We start from the raw sequence: 26,645 nt of genomic DNA, 5'->3' as shown, positions 1-26,645 counted from the left end.
AATAATAATAATAATAATAATAATAATAAAAGCAGCATTAAAGAAATAACTTTTGATTTCTCTCTCCCTTCATCATCTGCATCTTTGTATTAAATTTACCTGAATGTAACCATCAATCATCAGTTTAAAAAAAACACAGACCTAGCTTGTGATAAATAATAATAATTATCATCATCCTGCCATCATCTGACTCCACACTCACAATAATATTAATAATAATAATGTAGAATACAAACTCAGTTGTTAAAAAAAAAGTGACTCAAGCCTTTTTAGGGAAAGAAAACATGATTGGTCTACTGTGTGTGTGTGTGTGTGTGTGTGTGTGTGTGTGTGTGTGTGTGTGTGTGTGTGTGTGTGTGTGTGTGTGTGTGTGTGTGTGTGATATATGATCATCTGCATCCTATTCTGTGCCAAAAAAACACATCTGCCCTGCCGCTGCAGTAGCAGTTATGTTCCAACATCCTGCTCTGGCCTTTATTAGAGATCCAGAGACTAGATCTGCTCTGCTCCTGTTTGCTTTGTTTGTTTGTGGTCATTAAGACAGTTGTGCGGACAGCAGACAGTAATGTCTGGTACCAGTAAGCTACAGCAGGGTGCTACAACAGCAGGTGAGCCTCTCCTTTCTGCCAACAGCATGTTAGCACAAGTTACCCTTCGACTGGCCGCGACCTACAGAAACATTTACACACTCCATGGCTTACTCGGTCTGAAATACTTTGGTTGTGATTGACATCATAATACATGATTTAGTTGTCCTGTGAGGAGTGATCCCAGTGCAGCTTAACACTGTAAACAGCAAGCAGCTTTGTCCTGTTTGTGTAGGCGATAAAGCCCTTTTCAGACAAGAAACTTGGATGACTGTTGGATGACATTTCTAATAAGTCAGACATTGTAAGTAGTATTTTCTCTTCCCACACCACTTAAGTTTAATTTGATATCATCGCATTATCTTAAAGGCCAGAGCAGCACAAATTCTGCACATAAAATGATAAAAGAACGTCTCGTTCCCTTATTAAAGGCCCTTAAAAAGTATTTTCTCATTTAGTATTTCACTATGATTGATGGGGTCCTACAAAGCACATTTTCTATTAGAAGTTAAAAACCATGTCTAGAATTTGTCAAATAAAAATTTCACTGTAAATTACCTACAATATATCCCCCAACACAGAGGTCAACTGATAATGTTGGAGCTGTGCGAATAGGGATAAAAAAATTACTTTTATCACAAATATTTACAATAACCAAACTCTAATTAATTTACATTTAGGCTAATCGTGTGGATTAAATAATTAATATCCGGAACATAATGATCAATGGCATTACTGAAGACCTGAAGAGCAAAATACATTTTTTTAATTGTGTACACTAGACATGTTGTGTACACTACATGAGGCCAGCGTTTTAAATAGATCCGTAAGCCATCACTTTAACTGAGAGATGTTACTTATTTCATGTCTGAAAAGGGCTTTGCTGTGATCAGATGTCTGCATGAAGCCAGGAGATATGTTCTGCGTGCTTATTTCTTTTCGCTAACCTTTGCATACACCTAACAGCCATGTGTTCGGTATACTCTGTATGCAATGTGAGCTTTTGGTCGGGCCCCGAGTCAGTCAGATAAAAACAACACTAGTGCTAAAATCCTCTTGGACGTGTGGGCTCGGCAGCCTGTCACCTATGCCACTAGAGACCATGAATATGTACTATGGTATCCAAAAGCAACGATATGGTCTCTGACTGTGTGTCAGAAAGGCCTCCAGGGAAGGATTGGTGTGCTTTCTCGGCGCAGTTTTAATTCTCATCACTAGGTGGCGGTATTCACCTGAACACTGTCACCTTTTTACCACACTGGATTTTTTTTGTCTGGATGAGCATCACCCACTGATGGGATGCCATCATCAATAATTTATTTCAAGTCAAAAACAAATGGAAAAGCAGCTCGAAATCCAAAAGAAGCTGGTGCTGTCTTTGTTTGAAAATCCTGGACCTACTCGGTCAGTTCATCCACCATCTTTATCTTCTTTCTTTTGTAGAGCCATGGCACTCTCAGTGTGGACATGCTCCCATCCATCATCCCACTCTTTGCATCCTTTAATTAATTTCTTATAACCATCCAGCTTGAGACTTTCTGGTGGTGTGGTGTGTGTGTCCTTGTACTCCCAGTTGGCTCTGCTGGTGTCAGTCACTGGTATTGGAGGTAATTTTTCAGGGACTGGGGCAGAGGGAGGCTCTCGATCTCCTGAAGCCGCTCACGACCCAACGCCAGGCGGGCCGCACGCCGACACAGGTCCATCAGAGGGAGAGGCTCAGCTGAAGCGAGAGAAAAAGAGGGAATTATTTAAAAATCAGTTAGCAGAGAATAACCAGAGAATGTGAGAGAACACGTCTTGTGCGAGGTGTGACTGTTTTGACGTATTACATTAGGTTTGTTTATGTTTATACCTGCACCTCATGCTTTAATACAAGCATAACACATCTTAATATTTCTTATGCATGGATTAATGAGAGGCAGAGGTAAAGCGGTGGAGAGAGTGATGATGCACACTTTTAAAAATGTAAAACTCCACCTCATACACACACAACATGACACCTGATTGTATATTATTATATTACTTTTAAACACCATCGGTCACGCTGATGTCCTGCTAAAAATGGCGAATTGTTATAAAGTTGAGGCATCATCTTAAAAATAATATATGGATTTGTAAAACTAGTGTAAATATCCGTATTAGTGTGACTCTGCTCTATATAGAGCTGCATGTCAGCTCTGTCTTTGACCTTCATCATTACATCAGGGTTAAGATGGTAACAGATACAGGAGGCTGCGGTCTGAGCTGCAGGACACACAGACCACAGACGAGAGGAGGTGGAGGGACGCAGCTTTAAAAGAAACCTGTCTGATCTTGATGTTGTCAAATAGTCCTTCATAGTCATATGAATTCCTCATTAGACCTAAATAAGCATATCCACCTGTAACAACTTGTGGTGATTCTGATGTATAAAACTCATAAACTTTACAAAGAAATAACTAAATAAAACAACCAAAATTTACTTCCACCACTGCAGCCTGACCAACACATCAGCTAATATTACCTCAGCACAAAGGATGAGGATGGTGTTCAGTTTTAGTTGTTTGCTCCATTCAGGTTGCAGGTTAAAGGTATACTATGCAGGATGTTTTAGCTACTTTTTGGGGGTTAATGCCTTCTTACCAGCAATAGTGGAGGCAGGAGGCATTATGTTATAGGGTTTTATGCCATGTGATACTATAATTATTTCTCTTTTACAATAAACACCCAGAAGCCTCTTATGAACACTTTCTTTCCTTGCTCAGTTTTTTAAGAAATTAGCAATGTAGAACACATTTAGGAATTGGTATTGTTGCTTTTCCTGTCAAATTAATGTTATTAACATGTAAAATTAATGACAAATGAATTTTATTAACATTAGCCTAATTATATAACCAATTGAAGTTCTGGCAGCTGTTTGTCTTGTTAAGCCGGTGTCTGTGAGAAAAGACACACCACTCTGTAACACCACTCTAAAACTGCAAGAGTGTGTTGTAGTTCAGTGCTTTCGAATCCTAACTTGATACATTTGTATCGCAATATGTTGAATAGGTAACAAGAAATTGAGAAATGTTGTAACTAGGAAACAATGTCACCATAATGTATCCACCAGAGAGCACTGACAAATTCATTTATCAACTCCAAAATGTCCCATTGAAGCATACTGTATCTGTATATAATAAGATGTGGCCATCTGCAGAAAAGCAACTATCAGAGGTAGAGAAGATAGGAGGATGTGGCTGAAAAAGGATTGGCTGATTAGATTTTGATGATCGTCTGGATGTTGTGAATTTGTTTGTGTTCAGGAGGAAAGTCTCACATTCAGTTTTCTTTCATCAAAGTCAGTAAACAAATGATAAACAAACCCAAACTGCAAACATCAATTTTCTAATTTAATGCCAATTATCTCCTTTGTCCTTCTCCCTTCACTGAGCATTAACAACGCAGCCTCATAGCTTTCTTATGGATTTTACAGTATCATCACTTTCAATTAATAGTAATGACCATGTCTGATTGGCCTAATTACACAGCAGAGTGGGAGGAGAGGGACATGCTACTAAAATGAACTCCATGATCTAACAGCCCCCTTTAAACACTTCCACCTGAGGAAACCCTCTCTGCCAGGCACATGCTGTATGCACACATGGCTTACTAAACATGCAAAAGCCTCCGAAACTAGTGACCCCTCCAACACAATGGCACCCTATCACCAGTATGCCAACTGGAAGAGAATGCAGGGAAATGGGGCAGAACAGCAACAGAAGTCATTCAGATGGAACCGGTGGGAGAGAGAAACCGTAGAAAGTAAAAAAAAGGGGATGAAAAAGACGAATGTAAAGTCGAACCAGACTGTGAAATTGCCGTAAAAGGACTCCCATCAGCGGAGATACCCTCTGTAATAATGTCTCTGTCTTGTAGCAGGCTGTAATTAGTGGTGCGTATCTTATTTTGGAGGTGTGAATTGCTTTGCGAGTATCCTGAGTGACATTAGAGCACAGCTAGTCTCAGTCCAGCTCTCCCTGCTGTTCTTGTTTAGGAAAAAAACACACTTCCCTCAGCCGTTGTAACTCTGGATGTCCTCCACCACCTGCTTTTCTAGCTGCACCGCCGTGTGTGTATGTGTGTGTGTATTCAAGGTTAAACCAACAGGATAAAGGACAACCCAACCTCTACACACACACACAACTTATACATCCACTTTAGCTCCACATAAGTGTGTCCTTGCATTATGACTGTCACATTAATGCTCATCCACGCTCTGAGAAACCTGCACAGTCACAATGACACGATGACGGCAGTGTTGATTTTTCGTTTGGCCTCTGTTTGACTCTCAATTATGCTGCCATTATGAGAGCTATCTTCACACTAACTGCATATACAGCAGATGAATGCTGCTGCATGGCGGCTATGTGGCAAAAAATCCAGATCCAGTGAGCTGCAGAGTGGTGATTCACAAGTCAATAGTTAGCTGAAAGGACCATGTACATATGTTAGGGTTGGTCTAACAATTACTTTCTTTAAAAATTAATCTTCTGATTATATTTTGATAAATTCATTATTCATGTAGTCTATTGAATTCCAGTAAATATTGCAAATGCCATTATAGTTTTGAAGAATTTAAGATGATGGACTCTTGCTACCCACTGGCTATCAGTCTGACATTGATAAACCTCTGAGAGTACTGGCCAATATTTTGGAGGTTGACATTTTGCCAAGGCCTCCTATTCCATGCACCTGGCATTGTTTACAGTCCAATTTGCAAGTTGAGACACTCGTGACACACTCATGCTGCTATAAACATATCTTCGTATAAATGCCTGTGCCATGTGCATTATTTCCGTTGATTATAGTCCCTGCCTACATGATGACCATTAACAAGAGGCAGAGAAAAGGAAAATGGTGGCTTAGTGTGTATGATAGGCTAAGACAAAGCTCTCAAAGTAGTGAACGTAACAACTACCAACAGTGGCCATTTTCTTTTCAGCTAGTCAAATAACCGTGGCAAACATTTCAATGTTCGTTCTACTCTCTTTCCATTTCTGTTGTGATTGGAGCACCCATATCTGATGTTTTTCTGTAGGCAGACGCGGAATCTGGCATCGTCCTACTTCCCTCAAAAAGTCTGTGGGATTTTTCCACTGGATATTGGATTATTGGAGAAAATAACCTGTGGTAAACAAACGTTTTTGTTAGTGTGAGGCCTTGTTATGCTTAGTTTGGCTCTGACGTTCTGTAGCCTCAATGAGCCACTTGTTAGCAACCACCTTTTTTAAGACGCTTAAAAATTTCAAAGCTGATGGGGACCTGGAATGCTATCATATTTTTGGGTTTTAGGACCCATCCATGGGATACCCTGTAGGCTCTGTGATTGCACTTTGGCCAATGAATTGTGCTTCCTTTGCTCTCTAAACAGACTGTTTTCCTTGCATGCACCCAAAGCCCGCACAAACATGATGCACCAAACATGGTCAACACTACTCGGACTACAAATGTAAACCACAGTGCTTCCAATACCAAATCTTGTCCCGTTACCTACAGATTTTACATTCATATACAGATATATGTTTATAGATATTAAAGGTGGTATACTCAAATTCAATTATTCAAATCACATTATATTGAGAAAATAATAGAAAAACAGATTAATAACTGAAAAGTTTAAACTAGCCAATGTCTGGAATTTAATATATTACAAAAAAAAAAAGATATACAACTGAAAACATAGCAAAACATGATAGCACATCATACTGGTAAAGGTGCGCCAATGATCAGCTGTAATGTATGCACAAACATAAGGAAAACATTGCATAATTTGCTGTACTGTTGTACTGCAGTTTACACCTTCGCTTTAATCCACTTACTTGATTTATTACTTCCACAATTAATCAGGTGTTATAATTGTTAATATTCCAGAGAGTGACTGATTAATGGATTAAACGTTTAAGCTCTAATGTATATCAATATACAGAAAAGGACTAACAAAGAGCAGCTCATAATGGTTTAGATAATTACTGCACTTACATGTAGTCAGGGTGTGAAAGCTGGTAACACCAGAGCAGACTCTCATTAACAGCTCTAAATATAGAGTCCACAGATATAAATATGGCGATGCTAAGCTGGCTTTACCGCCATCCTGGCTGATAACCTGACAGACAAAGTGTTTACACACACCTGCTTTCGATTGGCTAATTCCCTCTTTTTGATAGGAGAGTGAAATACTAAACAAAATCTGCTGCAGCCAAAAATATTTGCTTGAAATCTTAATTTTATGCACAATCAGAACTTCAGTTGCACAAAAGTCAAAGGTCAGCCAAATTTTAAAAAATGGTGTTGAAAGACTAAAAACAAAACGATACATAACTTACATAAGATTATCAAAGCTGTGTGAAAATACACAAAAAAGTCTGATGTTATTACAGGCACACAAACACACACACATTTGGCTCATTAAGCCACTCTGCAGAACAGCGCTCATCTGTTCTGCCAACTACCAGAGAAAAACAGGTGTTTGAGCAAAAGGGTCGACTGAGAAGCATCTCAGAGTGTTGATTTGAGATTATTGTGGCTAAAACAATTTTTGAATCTTACTGAGTAAGCTCTGTGTGTGCATGATGTGTGCATATACCTATCGAGGGCCAGATCCAATTAATTTGTACACGTTCACAGGCTTTTTAGTTTCAGCAGACAACACTGTGGCTGCTGAGAGGAAGGAGATACTGTCAGCTCTCTTTTTCTGTTCCTCTGAGAAACACACTTCAAAAACCTGAAATAAGTTAAGTAAAAGCCAAAATTTAACAGTTTTACCACACAGTCTCTGAAGCCAAAATAGGTACTTAATTAGTTCCTGTTAATGAAGAAACAGGAAGAACAAGAGACACCTTTAAATCTCCGGAGCCATTTCCACCTCAATGTGAAATTCAGTGCAACAGCACTGCTTTTTCTGCCAGATGAGTACTTTCTATAAAGTACTCATAACAGTAATACCCTATTAATGAGTTATAATGGTAGCCGAATGTATTATAATACATTATACATACATTATAATACATATACATTATAACAGGTTGTATAAGCATTTTATCATAAACTTATGATATCCTATAACAACAGCCACATAGCAGGTTGTGTACAGTGATACAACTGTAAACAGTTGTATTACTCGCATTCATTTTCCAACCTCGTTGTAGATATGTGATATGTCAGGCTGAGAGAGTCCTTCATGACCACCACGACCAGGCTATATCCACCTTCACCCCACCCTTTGCACATTGCCCCGCTGCAAACGGTGCACATGAAGATTCAAAATATTTCTTGTAAGTTATGCAAGGGAACGCTAAAGTTTTGGAGGTGAGTGCGAGTTTTGTGAGTGAACACTAAGGTTTTGCAAGGCAGAGCTAAAGTTTTGGGAGAGAACGCTAATTCTTTTCAAAAAGAAAGCTACAATTTTGCGTGAGAGCATTTCAGTTTTGTGAGAGAGCACAAGTTATGTGAGAGAAGGCTAAAGTTTTGGGAGGGACATTGAAGTTATGTGAGAAGTTTTGTGACAGAACACCCAAGTTTTGCAAGAGAATGCTTATGTTTCTCGGGGGAAATACAAAGTATTTTTTTTTTTTTTTTTAATCCAACTATTTTGTTTCCCCCTGTGTGTCCCCATAGGGGCTCCATAGTTTTGTCTCCATTGCTAATGTAAAAATATATATTATAGCAGCGTTAACCTTGAAACTTGAACCTGACAGATGAATTGTGAATACTTGTTTACACGGACCAAATTATTGTTTTCATATTTTGAATACATTATAGAAGTCCTCAGAATGCATTAGAAAATTAACAGCACAGCATCTTTTATTTGTCTTAAACAGGTGTTACGGCGTGTTATGTAGGTATGTACTCATATATAATGCATCAAAGGTGTGGCGTCTAGAAGAAGTAAAATTCAGGTATCCGCTCATAATATTATTGTAGCTCTAAAGTTTTTCGGTACCTGTGTTTTACAAGCCTATACGTTAGATATCCGCTGCCCTCAGATATGTATAATGGCTTTATATTATATTATACAAGAAATTAACTGGGCTTAATAACTTCTATTGCAATATTCAGGATAATAACGTGATGGAAAATATACCATTCAGAATATATTTTGTCATTAAAGCACAATCAGCATCTTATAGAAGCGGTGAGAGATGCTAATGAGGATGATCAGCAGCAGGTCATTAACCCCTGGATCATTACACATTCAGTGCATTAAGAGGAAATATGCTATAAAATGCTGCAGGATTGAATATCATCACAGGTGAATGTCTGCACCTGCAGTTCACCACTGAGATACAGAGAGTTATTTTGTTCCTGACATTTCTATTAAAACAACAGCTTTCTCAGGTCAGATAACATCTTTTTTTAGAGCGTTACCCTTCATTAATCTATCATGTAAAGTGCTAGATTCATTTGTTTGACCAATTTGTTTCTGAGCATTGCTCAGGCATATTTTGGCAGCACTGGGAATCAAACCAGCATCCTTTCAACAACTAATTGTTTTATCGACAATCTCCTACGGTTGATTTATTTATATGAAGATGGCAGACCTCTATGAATATTGTAATAGGTTTTTCTGATGAGGACGACTGGGTGTGTGAAGTAATCCCAGCTAGTGAAGAACTTCTTCCTTGATGAAAAACTTTATATGGATATGAATTGTGACCTCAGGTCTGCTGCGACGGGAACAAGAAGTAATAAGGCCACGCAGTGTGACATGACGCCTGTAATGAGATGCGGTGCACAGCGGTACAGAGCAGGATTTATTGTCTGTAGACAATGATAATGGTAGAGTGGGTGAAAATGGCAACAGCAGCATCACTTTTATGATGGATGTAAAAGTTGACCTGAGGGGAGGGCCGGGAGCTAAATAAAGCCTGACAGATGACGTGTGATTTTAGAGGAAAAACTGGGGAGAAGTCAGTGGAAGAGAGCAAACTCTCAAAGCTCAAAACTGATATGCTCCTTTCTTTTAGTATCAGGTAACAGAAACTGTGATGAAAGTGCAGCTATTGTCCATTTTTCAACAGAGGATAAACATGTTTTTGGACATATATTTGAAAATAAATCTATGTATGGGTAAGTTTACTTCGAAAAATGTACGTGTAAATTTAAAAAGTTATTGCGCCTTTCACAAAGCAAAGTCACAAAATGTTTCACCTAAAAAAATTGTTGAAAATAATACCATAAAAGCAGCAATTAGTTTATTTACCACCTTTCTACGCAGTAAATGATGTTGCTGAAATAAAAGTCAGGAAGACTGGCTGACAGGATGTCTCCATTGTTTTGGGAAATATCTTACACAGTCTCCAAGTGAATAAAATAACTTTTTGCTGTTGTCTGGTATTAAAAAAGTAAAGAAAAATTGCAATAAATCCTAAGACTTAAATCTAAATATCAAATCAGCACACAAGAATTATGGTAGCATCTAATTGTAGGGTAAGCATATCATCCCAGCCCTGTAGCACACATTCATGGAGGTATTGCACCAATCAATTTATGGAACGACTGTCAGACACTTGAAGCATACAAACATAGGAGCCAGTGTAACTACAGAAAAATAACTAGAACTTAAATTTCTTCATTTGGTAATTACATGAGCAAATAAGTACAAAGTTAAGACTAACACTGAGGATTAATGTACTGACCTCTTCACAAATTAATTTTACTTTATTTTGAAGAAATTCCTGAGTTGTGTAAAGACAAACACACACGTTGCATCTAGACTAGATGGCTCAGGAAAACATGATCCTCTCCTCTTTCTCTCAAGTCTCTCTCCTTCCTTCTGCCACAGCTCCATCTCATTTGTAATGATACACCTCTCTCCTCTTTCCTGTTACAACATCACCTCATCAGCAGCTGCCTGCTTTCTTCTCTTCCTCTTTCTAGCCTTTCTATCCTGCCGTTCTTTCACCCTCATCTTTTTATCTTTTTTGTCTTTGTACTCTCTAGGTCAGAGTGTCTGATCTCCTCTGACATTAGAAATCATCTCCGTCGGGTGGAAGCTGTATTATCTTCAAAATGTCAACAAGAGACGGAAAACAGGTGTGCGTGCCGCTTGATGACAATGCAATTTTTTATCATTATCCAATTCGGAAGTGCCTCTAAGCCCAGGAGATTTTTAGAATTTAGAGGAGCATGTAATCCTTTAATCCTTTAATTAAAGTCAATATAATATGAAAACGCACAAAACTGTAATTACAAGGCTTTCACACAACAGAAGTAAAATGTGGACTAATAATATAACCCATTGCTGTGTACATAAATACAGAGTAATCAGTTACAGGTTACCAACACCTCAATAATGTGATCTACTGTATGTCTCACAGCAATCCCAAGCTTTCTCCTCGCTAATCTAACACTATACAATCGACCCACTGCAGGATGTTTTCCGGGGAACGTGAAACGCATAAAAGAACAAACATTTACACAAAGGAAATCTACAAACCTGTCTTGCAAACATGTTGACAGATAGAAAAACACAAAGAGCACACAAATATGCAAGGTCACGAGTACAGGAAATCACACCGACATGCGCACATCTTCGAATCAAAAAAGTCAAATGGTGTGAAATAAACAAACAAAAAAAGCACACCAAAATCCCGTTATGCATGTACAGACGCTTTGAGCTCGGTCAAGGGCAAACAGACCAAACAGTCACATGTAGGACTATTCAACTTTTTGTTACAAACAGAAAAGTGTCTGTGGTTGCAGCTACATCCAAAATCGTTAAATGAATCCAGTCATAGTCACATGAATTTGTGTTGATCTCTCCATCTTACAGCAGAGAAATACTCTGACGGCTTACATCATGACAGGCTAATAAAACCAAATATCTCCAGCTGCATGGCAGATGTTAGATCTTTCATATTTTGTGTGCAAACATGAGAGCAGCTCTGATCTCTATGCACACTACCACCACTATTGTTACTGCTACTGTAACATATGCTGTCTCACAAGAGCAAAGACGGTAAAAACAGCACATGCTGCAGCTAACAGTTTCCATACTAGACAATGTTACAGATGTTTTATGCTTTTCTAATAGTGGCAGCAGATGAGCTGAAGTAGACATTTTAACATGTTTGACTTTTATCATCCTCAGTTGGAAACACATCTCTGGCAGTCCCTGGAGGCCCACGCTCCACTTGACTACAAAAACATTTCACAAAAAAAGACATAAGGTAGCTAATTAGGTAGTCACTTCAACAATCCCCTGATAAGAATACACCTTTAATTGTCATATTGTCTTAGGAAGGAGGACTTTTAGCTAAATCTCCTGCAGAGGCTGTGTGCTCACTTATTACATCAGCTGGAAAAGTGAGGAGAGAGACTAATTAAACTGTATTTATGTTTCTTAGCTTTGAAGGGACAGTTCACACTCAAATCAAAAATACATACCTGTAGTGCTATTTATCATTCTATACTGTTTTGAGTTGAGAGTTGGACATATCAGCCGTAGAGATGTTTACCTTCTCTCGTGTTCAAAGAGACATTAAAAAATTAACAGCAATGTCTCTTTCCAGAGTTAATGTCCCAGTTATACTCAAGATAATCCACGGACCTTGTCGTGAGCAGTTCCATGAAGGACCTATTTTATTTCCTAAACGAAAACTACACCTGCTTATGGCATCAATGCGCAGAAGCAAGTGTGCATCTACTCATGGACAAGAGGCTCAAGCTCGTGACAGCGCACATAAGCTAGCTCAGTGGTGCTAGGTGAGCTAACAGTAAATGCATGTTTCCATCCAAAGAGTTTGGTCGGGAGAAAATAGTTACATTAATCGAGATCTGTGGATTATCTTGAGTAATTGTGTCATGATTATTGGAAACAGTCATTGCTGTTGAGTTTTTCAAATGTGTTTTGCGTTTTGTTTTTTTGGTGCTTTGAGCACCACAATCCTGGTGCCATCTAGTTTTGTTATATTGGAGAGAAGGCAGACATCTTTATGGCAGAGAAACTCGCACCAAAACAATCTAGACTGATAAATATCACTACAGGTAAGAGGAAGAATATAAGTTTTTAATCTTTCACAGCTCTACTGCTCTGCAGGCTGGTGAACTTCAGTCAATGGCTCTTAACGTACAATCACGCGACACTAGGACTCAAATACTGTATGCAAAACAACACAATGCAGTGTAATGAATATGAGGCCTGTATTAGAGATCTACTGAGAGAGGACATCAGTGCAGTACAAACAGCTCAATAATGCTTCAAATGACAAAGTCAATGCTGAACATGAACAGCCATATTGGGAAAGTGAGTCATTCCTCGTGTCACAACAAAGAGAGCAACGGAACAAAATCACCACATTTAAACCGCAAATAAAACAACACAACAAAGGAGAGGATTAGCAGGAGGTGTGGAGCACACTGTCCTCCACTTCAAACACACGAGACGCTGAACTCCAAACACCAGTGTCCTTCAAAGCCAACAAGGGAAGTTGCCGTTATCCGTAACTAATGTACCTCCGGTGGTGTCCTGTATCCTCCTTCCCAGCACATTGTGTAACACCGCCCGTTTTTAGCACAATCACACTTAAACACACACTGAAGCGGCGTGTTGTGCAGAACTAATGCAGTAATGTTGCTACAGTCCGTGGAGGATTTGTTAGAAAACCCTTTTGTACTAAAAAAGGATGCAGCCGCAGGGTGGGAGGACTAATGGTTACAAACATAGTTGCACTAAGTCCGTCCTACACAGCTTTAGGAGAGGAGGGTGTGAAAATCCTTCTTTTTTTTTTTTCTTATGTCCTCCCCAAGCAAACTCCATCTTGAGATTTTTTGGCTAAAGCTAACTTTGGTGCTTAAATTGTTTGTGCAGATCCTGTTGGTATGAGTCATCATTTACCAACCTCATTAGTGTCACAGAGAAAGATGGGCACTGTGGGCAGAGCTGGCTACTGGAGAGGAGTTGGTGGTAATACAAGCCATGCCAGTGTTTCTTTTTAAAGCCCTGTTCTCTCTTTACCATCCCGCATTACTGTAAATCCACTGTTCACCGTCTCCTCTGGGATGAGAGGCAGAGTGATAAGAGAAACAGGAGGAGGAAAGATGTGAAGGAGAGGTGGAAAAATAAAGGGATCAGAGAGAAGGACAACTGGGGTGAGGAAGAGAAGAAAAGAGCAAAGGAGATGAAGCAGGGAAAGATGTGAAGAGGTCACGAGATGTGAGAGGAGGATGGACACAAAGAGGATGATAAATAGAGAAGGAGAGAGCACAGCAAGCCTGTCTGACCCTCACATATCCTTGACAGTAACAAGCTGCAGGTAGGCGGACCTTATTCATAAAAATGTCAATATTAGAGGAAATCTGTGGTCATAATTTACCAAACACCCTATCAATTTATGTTCCTGCTTAAATGCAGTTTTTCAAAAATGACAAACCATCCCTCATCAGCATGTGTGATATGCAGAGATCCTGCAGATGTTGATCCAATTTGGCATTTTGTTTGTGTGCATAAAAACAAAAAACATTAAAAGGGCATGAAAATATGAATTGCTCCAAGCCGAACTAACCAATAGGGGTGGGAATCACCAGAGCCCCCAAAATATGACATTTTCAGGATAGTAACGATATAATACTATTTGGATTTTAAAAGTGCTGTGATATGCTAAGTACTGCGTTAACATATATTGTGATTTATTACCTCTATTCAAGCAAAACTTCTATCAACATCTGTTTTATCTAATGAGATAAAGTTTTCATTCAGTTAATGTCACTTGAGTAGCTTCAGTGGGGGGGGGGTCTGCATGGTATCTAGACTAATTTTTTTTTTTTCTTAATTATTTTGCCATGTGAGCGCCCATATTTACACTAAGCTACAAAAACCAGCAGCGTAACAAGACATTTAGCTTCTGTTGTGAACTCAGCATTGCACATTTAGCATTTTTTTCTGGCCAAAGGTTAAAAAACATTCTACCTTGTGTAAGATGCTGCACTTCTCACTTTTTTCTCAGCCGTCCAATCACAGTGTAGGAGGGCTGGGACAAATACCACAAAGACCAACTGTCACATCCTACATGTTGAAGTGATGAACAACAATGGAAGAGAAATTTGTACTGAACCCACATAAACCGGCAGAGCTGTCTTCTCTCCCTACACGCTTCAGTCCCCGTTCATCCAGAGCAAGTACTCTACATAGTATAAGCATTTTTACCGCTGATGATTGCTAACGTGTTTGCCAAATCTGTAACATGATAATGTTTTCTATGTTTTATAGATTGTTACCCTGCACTCAAGCGAGTAAAAAAACAAAAAATTAAAGCAAGTTTAATGTCTGTTAAAAATAGTGAAGCAGTACATCACATTTATATACTATCTATTAAATGATCATGTAGAGATTATCATCTACGTTATCAATTACTGGAATAAAAACGTAGTTCACAAGATAAATAGCAATGATCTGTAATCATGTGTCCTGTTTTATACATTCAAGTCTGGAAATTACTAGAAATATGTACACTGTACATGCAGAAATTATCTTTTTATATCAGTAATTGCTCACCAGAGGGCTACCTGGTTGATCCTGCCAGTAGCATATGCTTGTCTCAATGATTAAGCCATGAAAGTCTAAGTACACACGGCCGGTGCAGTGAAACTGCAAATGGCTCATTAAATCAGTAGTGTAATGTAGAAATAACCTTTCCTTTTTTTTTTTAAAAAAAAAAAAAAGGAAACATCTAGACTATATAGCAAGCACATTGATTCCAGAACAACAAAACGGTTCAAGAATGTGGAAATAAATAATTATATATACATACATCCTGTACATTAGATCACCATGTCTAAATGTGACGGGCAGCATCATTAGAAAAGGCCATGTAATTTTTTGGATGATTCGATAAAAGAACAAAGACAGAGGTGAAGACAAAACTGGTGACATTGAGACAGACAAGGTAAAAAGCATCAAAAAATACAGATCAAAGCAGAGCAGAGAAAAAAAAAACATAGGGAGGAGAGAAAAGTTAAAGGTGAAATAGAGGGGAGAGACTTTGGGAAACTTTGCTCGTGCTGCTGTAGCCTCAGCGGATTTATTGTAAATGAAGGTGGGGAAACCACACGTGCATTAACACGCAAACAGGCATACGCTCTCGCACGTGCACACACGCAGCAGGGGGCCTCACACCACCATCCTGACTGCGATAAAAACCCTGCTGATCCTTTCCTGGCTCTACCTGTCAGGTCAGAGTGTGTGTGTGTGTATCTGTGTTTGCTGAAGATCAGAACAGGGAGAGAAGTGAGGGAGGCCGGAGGGAAGAGACAGAAAGGTGTCACTTTTCATTTGAGTGTAAAACTCCACTGCCATGGTTTTAAGTTAGACATCAGCTAATTTACAGGAAGAGGTAAAAGACCTTCCTTTAAATGAAGAATACAGTTGGATCTTATGTGTCACCAACACTCACCTCCACTAACATTACAAGAACAAACTGCAGCTGAACGCAACAAGTTTATACCTGCTGTGTGGAAACAGCTCAGAGTCACTCTGAGTAACGTCGGAAATCACTGGCTGAAGTAAGCTGATGATGCAGGTGGATACAAAGAGGTAAATTACAGCATTTCATCACACATACTACACCCACAGAAAATCTTGGTTGACAGAAATTCTGCTGCAATTTAGTGCTACACATCCATAAAGTTCAAGAACCAACAAGAGACTGATTTAAAATAAGAGCGGTCGAAGAATTGGTGCTACAGAAGCGAAGATGTCCTGCCTTTTTGTCCAAACTACAGGCCGAGCTTCAAAAACACTCTATCCTACAATTTAAGGATGAAGACTGCCCCAAAAAAGAGATGACACATACTGTAGCACATGCACTAACACACATTCAGAGTAAATTATAATCTGTGAGGTGCATGAGCTCCGATTTAGTCGGCAGATGAAGCAAACATTAGATCACTGGTAATGACAGAGAGAGGGACACCAGTAAATTCACGCACAGATCATGTGGATGAGCCGTGAGACGTGTAGAGTGTGAGAGGCCCACTGCTTTACAAAAAAAAAAAAAAAGAAAAGAAAAGCTAGACTGTTATGACGCCTGTGAATAATGATAGTGGAAGTAAACGTGGCACAAGGCTACTGTGGACAAGCAGGACTTCAAGATGGGTCAGATGATGGGTGTGTTTCTGCTACATCTCTTCATTTGTTTACTGTGTTCTTCAAACTAATTGCACTACATTTTTTGTTTTGTTACAGATGTGATTCATAGTCAAAATTCATACCAAAGTAGGGCTTGGCAATGTGGAGAAAATCAAATATTATAATACTTTTGACCTCATTATCAATATGGCGATGATATTGTGGGGCTGATTATTGGTGCTTTCACAAAATATTTACACTGATATTTTTTATAAATAATCATTCATAATGTTGATATAATAACTAACAGCTAGAACAGTATGGTTAAGTTCAGATTACACAATTTGATTGTAATGTAGCCTTATAAACAAGGAAAAGACAATACGTGTGATATTTGATGTCCAAAATCTAAGATGATACCTAGTCTCATACCATAATATCAATATAATAATATATATTATAATATAATATTAACACACAAACACACACTAACACACACACAAACACACACACATAGACTGTAAGCATGTAGGAGAAATCGTCTTTGGTGTTCAATTAAAAGGTATACATTTTAGTAATTAAAACATTAATCACTCCATCATTTAGTTATTAGTGTTGATCAGTTTCTTCATAAGAGTATTACACTGAAGAATTAACTCATTGCCCCTAAATGTACTGCCTATAGTAAAGTTCTGCATGTTGAAAAGCACTGAATATCATTTTATCCGCTGTAGGGATGAGAATCAAGAACCGGTAGCAAATGGTCCGATCCATTATTTTGTTTGCCTCCAAGCTTATCAACTTCTTTTATCAATTCCAGCATTTTTTTCTGACAGTTGCACATTGCACAACAATGACATCAAACTCATACGTCTTTGCTGCCGGAAGGTGCAGTCATAGCGCAGATGATAACACTGCCACTCTATAAATTTATACTTTTAAGTAAGGGTGGAAGCACCAGCAGTACATTGAAACATCTATCTTCTCTTAAATCACAGGAATGTCATGCCTTTGACAATCCAAGCATGAGCCCAACTGCTGACCAACTGAGGGTAAATTTCCTCGCCACGCAGGAAAACTTTGCATATAAATAGGTTTTTGGTTTTGTTTTTTGTAATGAAGAAAACCTAAATGTAAATGAATACTACGCAAATACTCTCATTTCATAGATGTTAGATTATGACAAACTTTTACTCCATTCAGCTAAACTCACCCATCAGCTCATCCATATCACCCTTGCTGCACAAGGAGGGAAGTGAGCAGAAAGGGTGAATGTGTGTCTATGTTTTAAGACAACTGCACTGACGCTCACAACCTTTGTAGGCCTTCTTTTTTTCCCATTCAGAAAATTTATCGGAAATCAGTGATGGAATCGATAGATGATTGGACCAATAAGTAGAAATAATAATGTAATTTGTATAAATAAAATGTTATTGATTCTCAACTCTGATCTACTTTAGTATCAGGATGTTTTGCAAACCTTCCCCATTTCTTGGAACTCTACTGTATATAGACGACCCTGTTGTAATGTAACAAACTATACTGCCTCCCTAAACGAAGACTTCAGTCCCTGTATTTTAGCTGTTATTTTGCTACAAGTTACTCGTCAGTAATCAACACTGGTTAAATAATGACCGACGTTGACAACACTCTTCGATTTCTATAAAACAGTAGAGCGTCCAATTCAGCTGAAGCAATGCCGAAAGAGAGAGTGGAGCAGTGGGACAGGAATCATAAAAGTTTTGATAGCTTTATGTTCCTCAAGAATTCAGAGGCACCAATAAAAACTGGGAGGCGCTTCAGCCAATGTGTTGATAAGAGGAAGCTGCATCTCAGGTGCTCAGATATCTAAAAGCAAGTGAAGAAGAAAGTGAGGCCAGGGAGACGATACTCTTACACAACTTCATGTTAGGGGTTGTTCATCCTGTGAACCTGTTTTCACTATAATTACTGTGGAGGGATATTACAGCTGCAGCCTCGAGAAATTATCCAGAAGAAAGACGATGGGAAGCTTGAACCCACCAAAAGATGTTGGTATGTTCATTTTTAAATCTTAGATGCAAATTTGTTAAAGTGTTCTCAAACAGAAGGAATATGTTCAGAAGAAATGTTGTCTCACTACAGTAATGCTTATGAAACATGCAGTGAATCATATCCTGTGTAAAAATGCAAGAAAGAGGAATAAGAAGGCTAAAGGTTACAGTCATTTTTTTTACAAGATAATGAAATAATAGATGGACTCCTACATCTTTCTCTGCCTTTCAGTTAATGAGCACAAACTATAACGAGAATACTAATTGTCACAAATCTTTGGGATCAAAAAAAGTTGAAGCCATCAACAGCATAATAAAGCCTCCTCTCTCTTTCCATCAGCCTCACGTGAACTGAACATTTTGCTGGTTGGTCCCAGACGGACAGGCAAGAGCTCTTCTGGTAACACCCTGCTTGGCCGGGGACCAGTATTTGAAACCAGAGGAGGCGGGGCAAGCACAGCCACCAGCACCGTCACTGCTGGATGTCACGTAACCGTGGTGGATGCACAAGGTTGGGGTTCATCTGAGGAGCTTGTGCCGCAAGAGGAGAAAATTCAACTGCAAAAAGCATTTTCTCTCTTTGGACTCACAGGACCTCATGTCATTCTGTTAGTGATCCCTCTGCTGGACTTCATCGAGCCCGAGAGGAGAGCAGTGGAGAGGAGGATGGAGATCTTGACCTCTGCAGTCTGGAGACACACTATGGTGCTGTTCACATGTGGAGACTGGCTAAAGAGACGAGGGTGCAGTGTGGAGGAGCACATCCAATCAGGAGGCCCCGCCTTGCGTTGGCTGATGGAGAAGTGTTGCTACAGATACCACGTGTTTGATAACAAGGCAGCCGTCATTGGCAAGCAAGAACGAAGGAAGCAAGAGGTGAACGGAGGTGGGAAGAAACAGGAAGGGACTTGGCGGAAGAAAAGTGACAAGTGGGCAGGAGGGAGGAGCAGAGGGGGTGAGGCAGATGGGAGTAAGGGAGGAGAGCAGGAGCAGGTGAGAGAGCTGCTGCGTAAAGTGGAGGACATGTTGCAGGAGAACGGTGGGTGGCACTTCTCCCTTCACATGTACAGAAGGCTGGAGGAGGAATGGAGCAGGAAGGAGCGGGAGCTGAGAGCTCCACTGGAGGCAGAGACCGATGAGGGACGCGAGAGGAGACACCAAAAGACAACAGAGACAAAGATAAACATGGAGCCACAGCAGCAGCAGAGGTTAGAGACAGAAGAAGAAGAGCAAACGAACAAGGAGGAATGTGCAGGGAGGAAGATAAATAGAGGGGAAGATGAGGAGGAGAGAGTGAAGGTAGAGCTTAAGAGACAGAGCAGTGAGGAAGACAGCTGGGATACAAGCTCTGACAGCGGAGTAGAGGGAGGAGAGCACTGAACTGAAAACTGGAGTGATGGCTCCATGTCTGTCTAATGGGGGTCAAAGGTTAGCGTTTAGTCTGATCAGATGGCTTACCTAAAGTTACTACGGTCACAATCACTGTTTTTAGTCTGACTGAACACTTTGGCTGAAACTGCCACAGTGACTCCACTTGAGGGTGTTATTATTTTTCACATCTAACTCTCAGAGAAAAAGCGAACATTTCCCAAAATCTCAAACTGCTTCTTTAAAGATGCGCTTTTCTTTGCACCCGCTGTCCACTATGTACAAGCAGACAATGATTGATGGTGATTCTGATGGGTCACAGATTGCACTATAAATGTTGCATTGACTCTACAAAGTCTGAATGCCAGTGATATCTGAGATCTGGTGATTACCAGAGAATAGCTATTTTCTCACAAAACTGAGACATTGTAAACTCAGAGAATAGCCAACTTTTGTTGCAACACAAATCTCAGATATTCTGAAGGTTTTTTGGCAGAATATTGCCCTCTGCTTTTTTTTTTTTTTTTTTACTTCTTTTTTATCTACATTGGCCCTAATACGCCACTGTATTAATGTAGGAGGACTGATACATAAATATGTGTAAAGCTATTTTGTGTTTGTTATGTATACTTTAATGTCATATTGAACCATTTAAAACTCCCATTAGGCTTCATCTAATGATAAATTATTCATCGGCACTGCATGATGAATGAAATCCTTTTTCTGCTCAGAGGCTTGTGGTTATAATCGTTACCACGCTGCTCTGTGGTGAATCTATTGTCGGTCACATATTCAGTTCCCATGCAGGTTTGTAATTATAAACCCTTTCATAGCAGGATTGCTTAAATTGTATCGGTTTTGCTTCTAAAATTATCAGGAATGTGAGACATTGTGTGATTCCAGACGTGAGCCAGGACATTCCCTAAGACTGGGAACACTTGTGAAACGTGAGAATATGCAGCATTCTGGTACACAAGAGTAATTAAAGTGTGTTCCTCTTGCTTGTGAAATGCAGATGTATTTAAAAAAAAGAAGAGCCATTAAAAAGTTAGACAATAAACTGATAAAAAGGAAAAAGGTTTATGTGCACTGAGTTTGACATCATTGTTATTATTCTATATTTTTGTTTGGTTTTTTTTTTGCTTTTTCGATTTGCATTAATCAGGTCATTACTGCCACTGTTTTTATGGCAGAACTGAGGGACGTGCGGTCTTCCACCCATTTTATTACATCTGAACAAATTGTCAATTGGCTTCAGGGAATTGCTGTCTCTCCTCGGCTGACACAGACAGTTAATCCTCATCTCTGGCTCACAGTCATGATCCCACGCAAGGTCAGTCGTGTTGTAACCAACGAGGTCAGTCTAGGACCGGGACATCAGGCAGAGCCAGAAAAGCCCAAAATACACAAAATCAGCTAAAACAAATATCTCTGTTGCTTACACTGGAATTGGTTCAGGTCATTCAAACTGTGCAGTGATTATAAATAATGTATAAAAATGCCCACATGGCCCGAGCTTGTTGATCAGTGTATTATTTGCACCAATAAATAGATTTTCAACACTGTATTAATTTGTGAGGTAGGGTAGAGCATCACAGTGAAGAAAGCCTGCACAATAGTTTGGTTTTTATTATCAACAGCTTACTTTAATTAGACATGGAAAGCTGCTGTGGCACTAATTTGGTTCTTCTTCTGTGCGTCATCACCACTTATGAGCCACTGAGACATACGGTATGTTTACAGGGTTTCGCTGCAACCAAACGCCTCACCAGATGCTTCAGCAATCAGTTCCTCCGGGTTACACAGTGTAATCTATCAGGGAATTTATTTTCAAGTTGGGATCTAAGCTTAAATGCACATCTCTGTATGACCGGTGTGATGCTAGCTTGTGGAGCTGGAGCTGCTGCTTCCTTAAATATTTTACGTTAGAGGGCCTAAAAACTATTTTTCTCATCTAAGCTGTCAGTGGTCGAGTTGCGTTGCGGGTTATGTGAGCACCACTTCTGACAAAAAGAAGAATGTATGCAATAAAGGCCTTTACACACCAGGGGCATGAGGAATGAATAACATGAAAATGCAAAATACTTGCCTGCATCACAGCTGCAATTTTCTGATGACGGTAAAATATGTCCCAACATATAATCATTGTGGTACTCATATTCCAATCATATTCGAGATGTAAGGGAAAGTGTCACTTTTATTCCGTGTAATACTCTGTGTGCAGTAGTAATGACAAAAAAAAAACAGCTCAGAGAAATATACTGACATGCAGAATTATCGTACCAAAAATTGTACATGGTGTGTTAAGACCTTAAATGTAGCGTTTTGGCTGTATCCACTTTCATCCTTTATTAAAAAAAAAGTCTGTCGAGTCTACAATTAATGTGAGAGTGCAATGATAAATCACCAGAGAACTATTGCTAAATAATACATGATGTTTTGCAAACTCTAACTGTAATTGTTGTTATTTATAAATAATGTGTGTTATGAAGACATTTTCTTCAAATAAAGTTTCAGGGTTTTTTTTCACTTTAGATTTCTAAGAGCTAAAACATTTTTATGACTAGACCACATTAACCTAAGTTGGCTTTTTGTCTAAAGATTTGACACTACAGACAAAGTTTCTACAGTAGTCATACTGACAAACATTTATAAGTTCGTATCTGTTGACTTTTAACAAATGTCTACAGAGAAGTAAATCTTCTCCCTCAAGGTCTTTGTATTAACACCTTTATGAATCAGCTGGACCTTGATATCTTATTATCATTTTTATTGGGCTTCATTGCACAAGATAAAATGTTAGAGAACGTGGTCAAGTAATACTGTAGCTCCTCATTATCAGCTTTTTATGTGCCATGAAAAACATGTGCAAGCTTATGACACACACTGGGCACATACTGTTTCTGTCTGTTACACAATGTTTATAGCAGTCATGTAGGCTTATATGAGGGCCAATTAAATCAAATGTTGATCACTTCTGAAATGTGTCTTATGTAATATCACTGTTTGTCAGGAGTCAACATTTCTGAATAATAATAGACACTAGTGTATCGAGAGAAAGTACTACACAAGGGGAATACCCATCACACAATCTAATGGCTTTCCGCTTCAAACAGGAGGCTAATAGAGACAGAGTGCTCTCCAAAAGAATCACAACACAAAAGCTAAACACAACTTTGGCTTTTGGATCCAGAGGCACCTTTTATCTATCTGGCAATGCAACAGCTGTTTCAGGGAAGCGCTTGTCATGGCTACTGCTGTTGCTATGAGACAACTGACAACGCGTTTGATATGCGGCATTCTTTAGCTTAAAGCTGAGATATTTTAACTTTCAGTGCTGACTGCAAGAAATGCTGAGAGCTCAGAGCAGCAACAGGATGCACGTCAGCATGTCTCTCCCCTTTGAAAGCACAGGATGAAGGAGCCAGTGGTCTGAACACAATCCAATAAAGCCTTGCCCGTTCTGGTGTCATTTTTCTCTGTTAGGTAACCTAGCAACATACATCCATCCCCAAGTTTCTGCATGTCTCTGCGATATCAATTGTTTTTTTTTTATCAGCAGCTCAATGCAAATTTAGCTGCTATTGTTCAGCTTGCAATGATTAAGTAATGGAGAAGCATATTTTATATCCTGTGTGTAATTCTCTCTCATTATGCTACCATCCAATACGTTGGTTGAGCCACAGTAGTTTAAGATATTGCATAACATCAGTTTTATAGAGTGATTGGCGGTCCAACATACTCTGACATCAGTACCTCAGTACATTTTTTATTACCAAAGGGCGTTACCAATAGCTATACATCAAGTTGCCTTTAGACGTAATTGGATAGACCCACAACCAATCAGAGAAATGAAACATGACGTGTGCTAAACATCAGACAAACAGACTACAGTGCGCAGAGATGAGCAGTGATGGTGTAGAGTCAATATTACTGTGAACAACTATTGCCATTGTTGCCGCAACAATTTGAAAATGGTGTTAAACAGGAAGTTCAAAAATGCCTCGATGGCTACCAAACTATGTTTATGCCAAGCTGCAACCTCCAATGAAAAATGAACCAACATGAAAGTGCCAAAAACTGCAGTTCCTATAATGGCCACTTAAGGCTGGTTCCAAAACAGAGGAAATCCCCAAGGACCAGTCATGTTAAAATCCCAGACTTTACAGCAGAAACCAACATGATTACACCCTGTTTTAAAAAACTGTTTCGGTCTCAACGGCTGATTTCCCAGTTCATGACAACTGTGCAGGGCTTGAATTTTTACACAATGCACCTTTTACATTTTACAAAGGCATAATTTTGCATAATTGAGGGTATGTCTGCTTTGACTGACAGGCTGTCTGCGTTCCGTCACTGAAGTCTGTAAATCGGAGCCACCCCCTGCTCCTCTGCAGCTCCATCCTCTAATCCAAATATGGTCACTTATGGCTCTAAAAACCAAGAGCTGGCAATGGCCAAAATGCCAAAACCTAGGCTTCAAAACAATAGCCCACAAACCAATGAATACCTTCATGGTGGCTACATCTATTATTATTTACAGTTAATAAATGATTTATGTGTTGCGTTATGAGTTGCTGCCCAAGGCCTAAGGAACCAGCTTTTAAACATACAAGAACTATAAATCTATAAACAAAAAATGTAACATAAAATAGTGTGTAACGTTTTACATTGACTGAGCACTTTTTTAGTTGATACATAAAGTAAGGAGTCAAGAAATTGTATTGTTTTAATACCTGTGACGTTCGTCTCTTTTTCCTTCTTTTTTAAATTCTAAAATAGTTGCTGTTAAACTGCTGCATTTGTGTGACAATACGACACTGAACAATGATGTGTTTATATAATAACATGAAATTTCTCATATGTGGTTGGCCTGTTTCTGATCACAAAGCATAACCACGGGACACTCACCACAGTTACTGAGACACCCAGTTTTACGTGATCACATGACCCATTGGCCTAGTAAACCACATCTGTGGGCCACAAACATAAAGTTAAATAGGCAAACTGAGATACAAAGGTTGAACCATTACCTTGGGTTTATGTGAAGCAGCTACAGATAAAACATTTGTGATTGCTCAGCAATCAACAGCAGGAAAGGAAGAAAATTGTTTGTCTTGGATGGTGAGATCAATTTCAATTTTTTCAGTGTGCTTGCAAAACAGAGGCGGCTCCAGGACATGATTAGCCTAGCTTAGCACAAACACTGGCACCAGGGGAAAACAGAGAGCCTAGACTCATCCAAATTAAAAAATACACTCGCAAAAAAACACTCACAACAACTGCAAATGTGCCTTGATTACTCCTTATTCCTTATCTTTCACATTTTGATATGCTTAATTGCTTTGGGGTGGATGATTTAACATGCAAAATAAACAATTTCTTTTTTTTTTCAGGGACACACTTGTCAGCTTTTTCTGTTTATGTGCCACACACACATGTTGTGTGCAAAGTACAAAGGATGTTTGTTTCCTATCATCTCATTTATGTGAATCAACCAAATGAGCTGTTCTACAGCCTCCCTCTTTTCAACAGAGAGCATGAGCTAATAATAGGAGACAAAAGCACCAAGATCACTGCTGAGTGTGCTTTTCATGCACTTACTTCAATGCAGATACTGTTGTTCTTGCTTTATGAAAGACAAGAAAGACTTAAAACACATTAGAGAATTCTACCTATGCCTTTTTAAGCTTATAGAAAACTCGTACACTATTCACCTTAAAACCGTTGAGGTGAGATGACCTGCAATGCAGCTACATACTCTGTCTATGATGATTCACTGCAAGGCAACGTCCTCTAGTCTTTATAGTTTAGCACACTCCAAAGAGGATGTCCTTACACATTCATCTCACAAACACACCAGATCAAAGCACTTTGATAAAGTCTTGTCACGATCAGTTTTTTTTTAGGTGAGTGGCCTTGAAAGATTAACATAAAATTTAAAAAAGTAGAACGAGATCATAATAAGTTTTAGACCAACTGACAACATCAATTCAAAGAGAAGCAGTAGAGACTAGTAACATCAAAAAAAAAAGGCAGTAACCACATCTAAACTACACTGTAATGAAGATCATATTAGGATTACTAATCTCTGACAATAATCTCAACCTTTCTTCTGTTCTTAGTAACTCAAGCAGTCAGTGTATGACAGGGGACGGGGCAGACTGCTGCAGTATCAGCCAGCAGAGCGAGCAGTACAGTAAAGTACAGTAGTTGGCTGGGCACAGCGCACAGGGTGAGGGGACAAAGGGGTAATGTGAATTAGATAGAGATAAAATGATGGATAACTAAAGGCAGAATGACAGATAAAACAGAGGACGTGCAGCAGGATGGAGGGACATACTGAGGAGATCCAAAACTGTAACTTTAGAGAGAAAAACTGGAAAGCACTGGAAATCATAACAGAAAAATCTGTTGGAAATATCTTAAGAGAAAGGCACAATGACAAATATATATATATACAAGGGAGGAGGTAATAATCAGAGAAAAAACATATAATTTCCAAGATTACGGTCATAAACTCATATGAACAAAAAAAGTGGTAAATTTCTGAGAAAAAACAAAAACATCTAC

The 26,645-nt window shown here is 39.1% G+C and overlaps 1 protein-coding gene across 1 annotated transcript in view; it reads right to left on the bottom strand.

The window, feature by feature from the left end:
* Nucleotides 1-316: 316 nt before the first annotated feature.
* The window catches only part of LOC121951474 (SPRY domain-containing SOCS box protein 4-like), a 46,952-nt gene continuing 20,623 nt past the window's right edge, over nt 317-26,645 (bottom strand). The window contains exon 2 of the mRNA XM_042497805.1: nt 317-2,307. Within this exon, the coding sequence (XP_042353739.1) occupies nt 2,180-2,307 (128 nt within the window). The 3' untranslated portion in view covers nt 317-2,179. The remainder of the gene's footprint in view (nt 2,308-26,645) is intronic.

Source organism: Plectropomus leopardus, chromosome 12, assembly GCF_008729295.1.
Source record: "Plectropomus leopardus isolate mb chromosome 12, YSFRI_Pleo_2.0, whole genome shotgun sequence".
In the NCBI taxonomy this organism is placed as follows: Eukaryota; Metazoa; Chordata; class Actinopteri; order Perciformes; family Serranidae; genus Plectropomus; species Plectropomus leopardus.
Note: the sequence above shows the minus strand (reverse complement) of the source record. Positions and strands in the feature narration are given on the sequence as shown.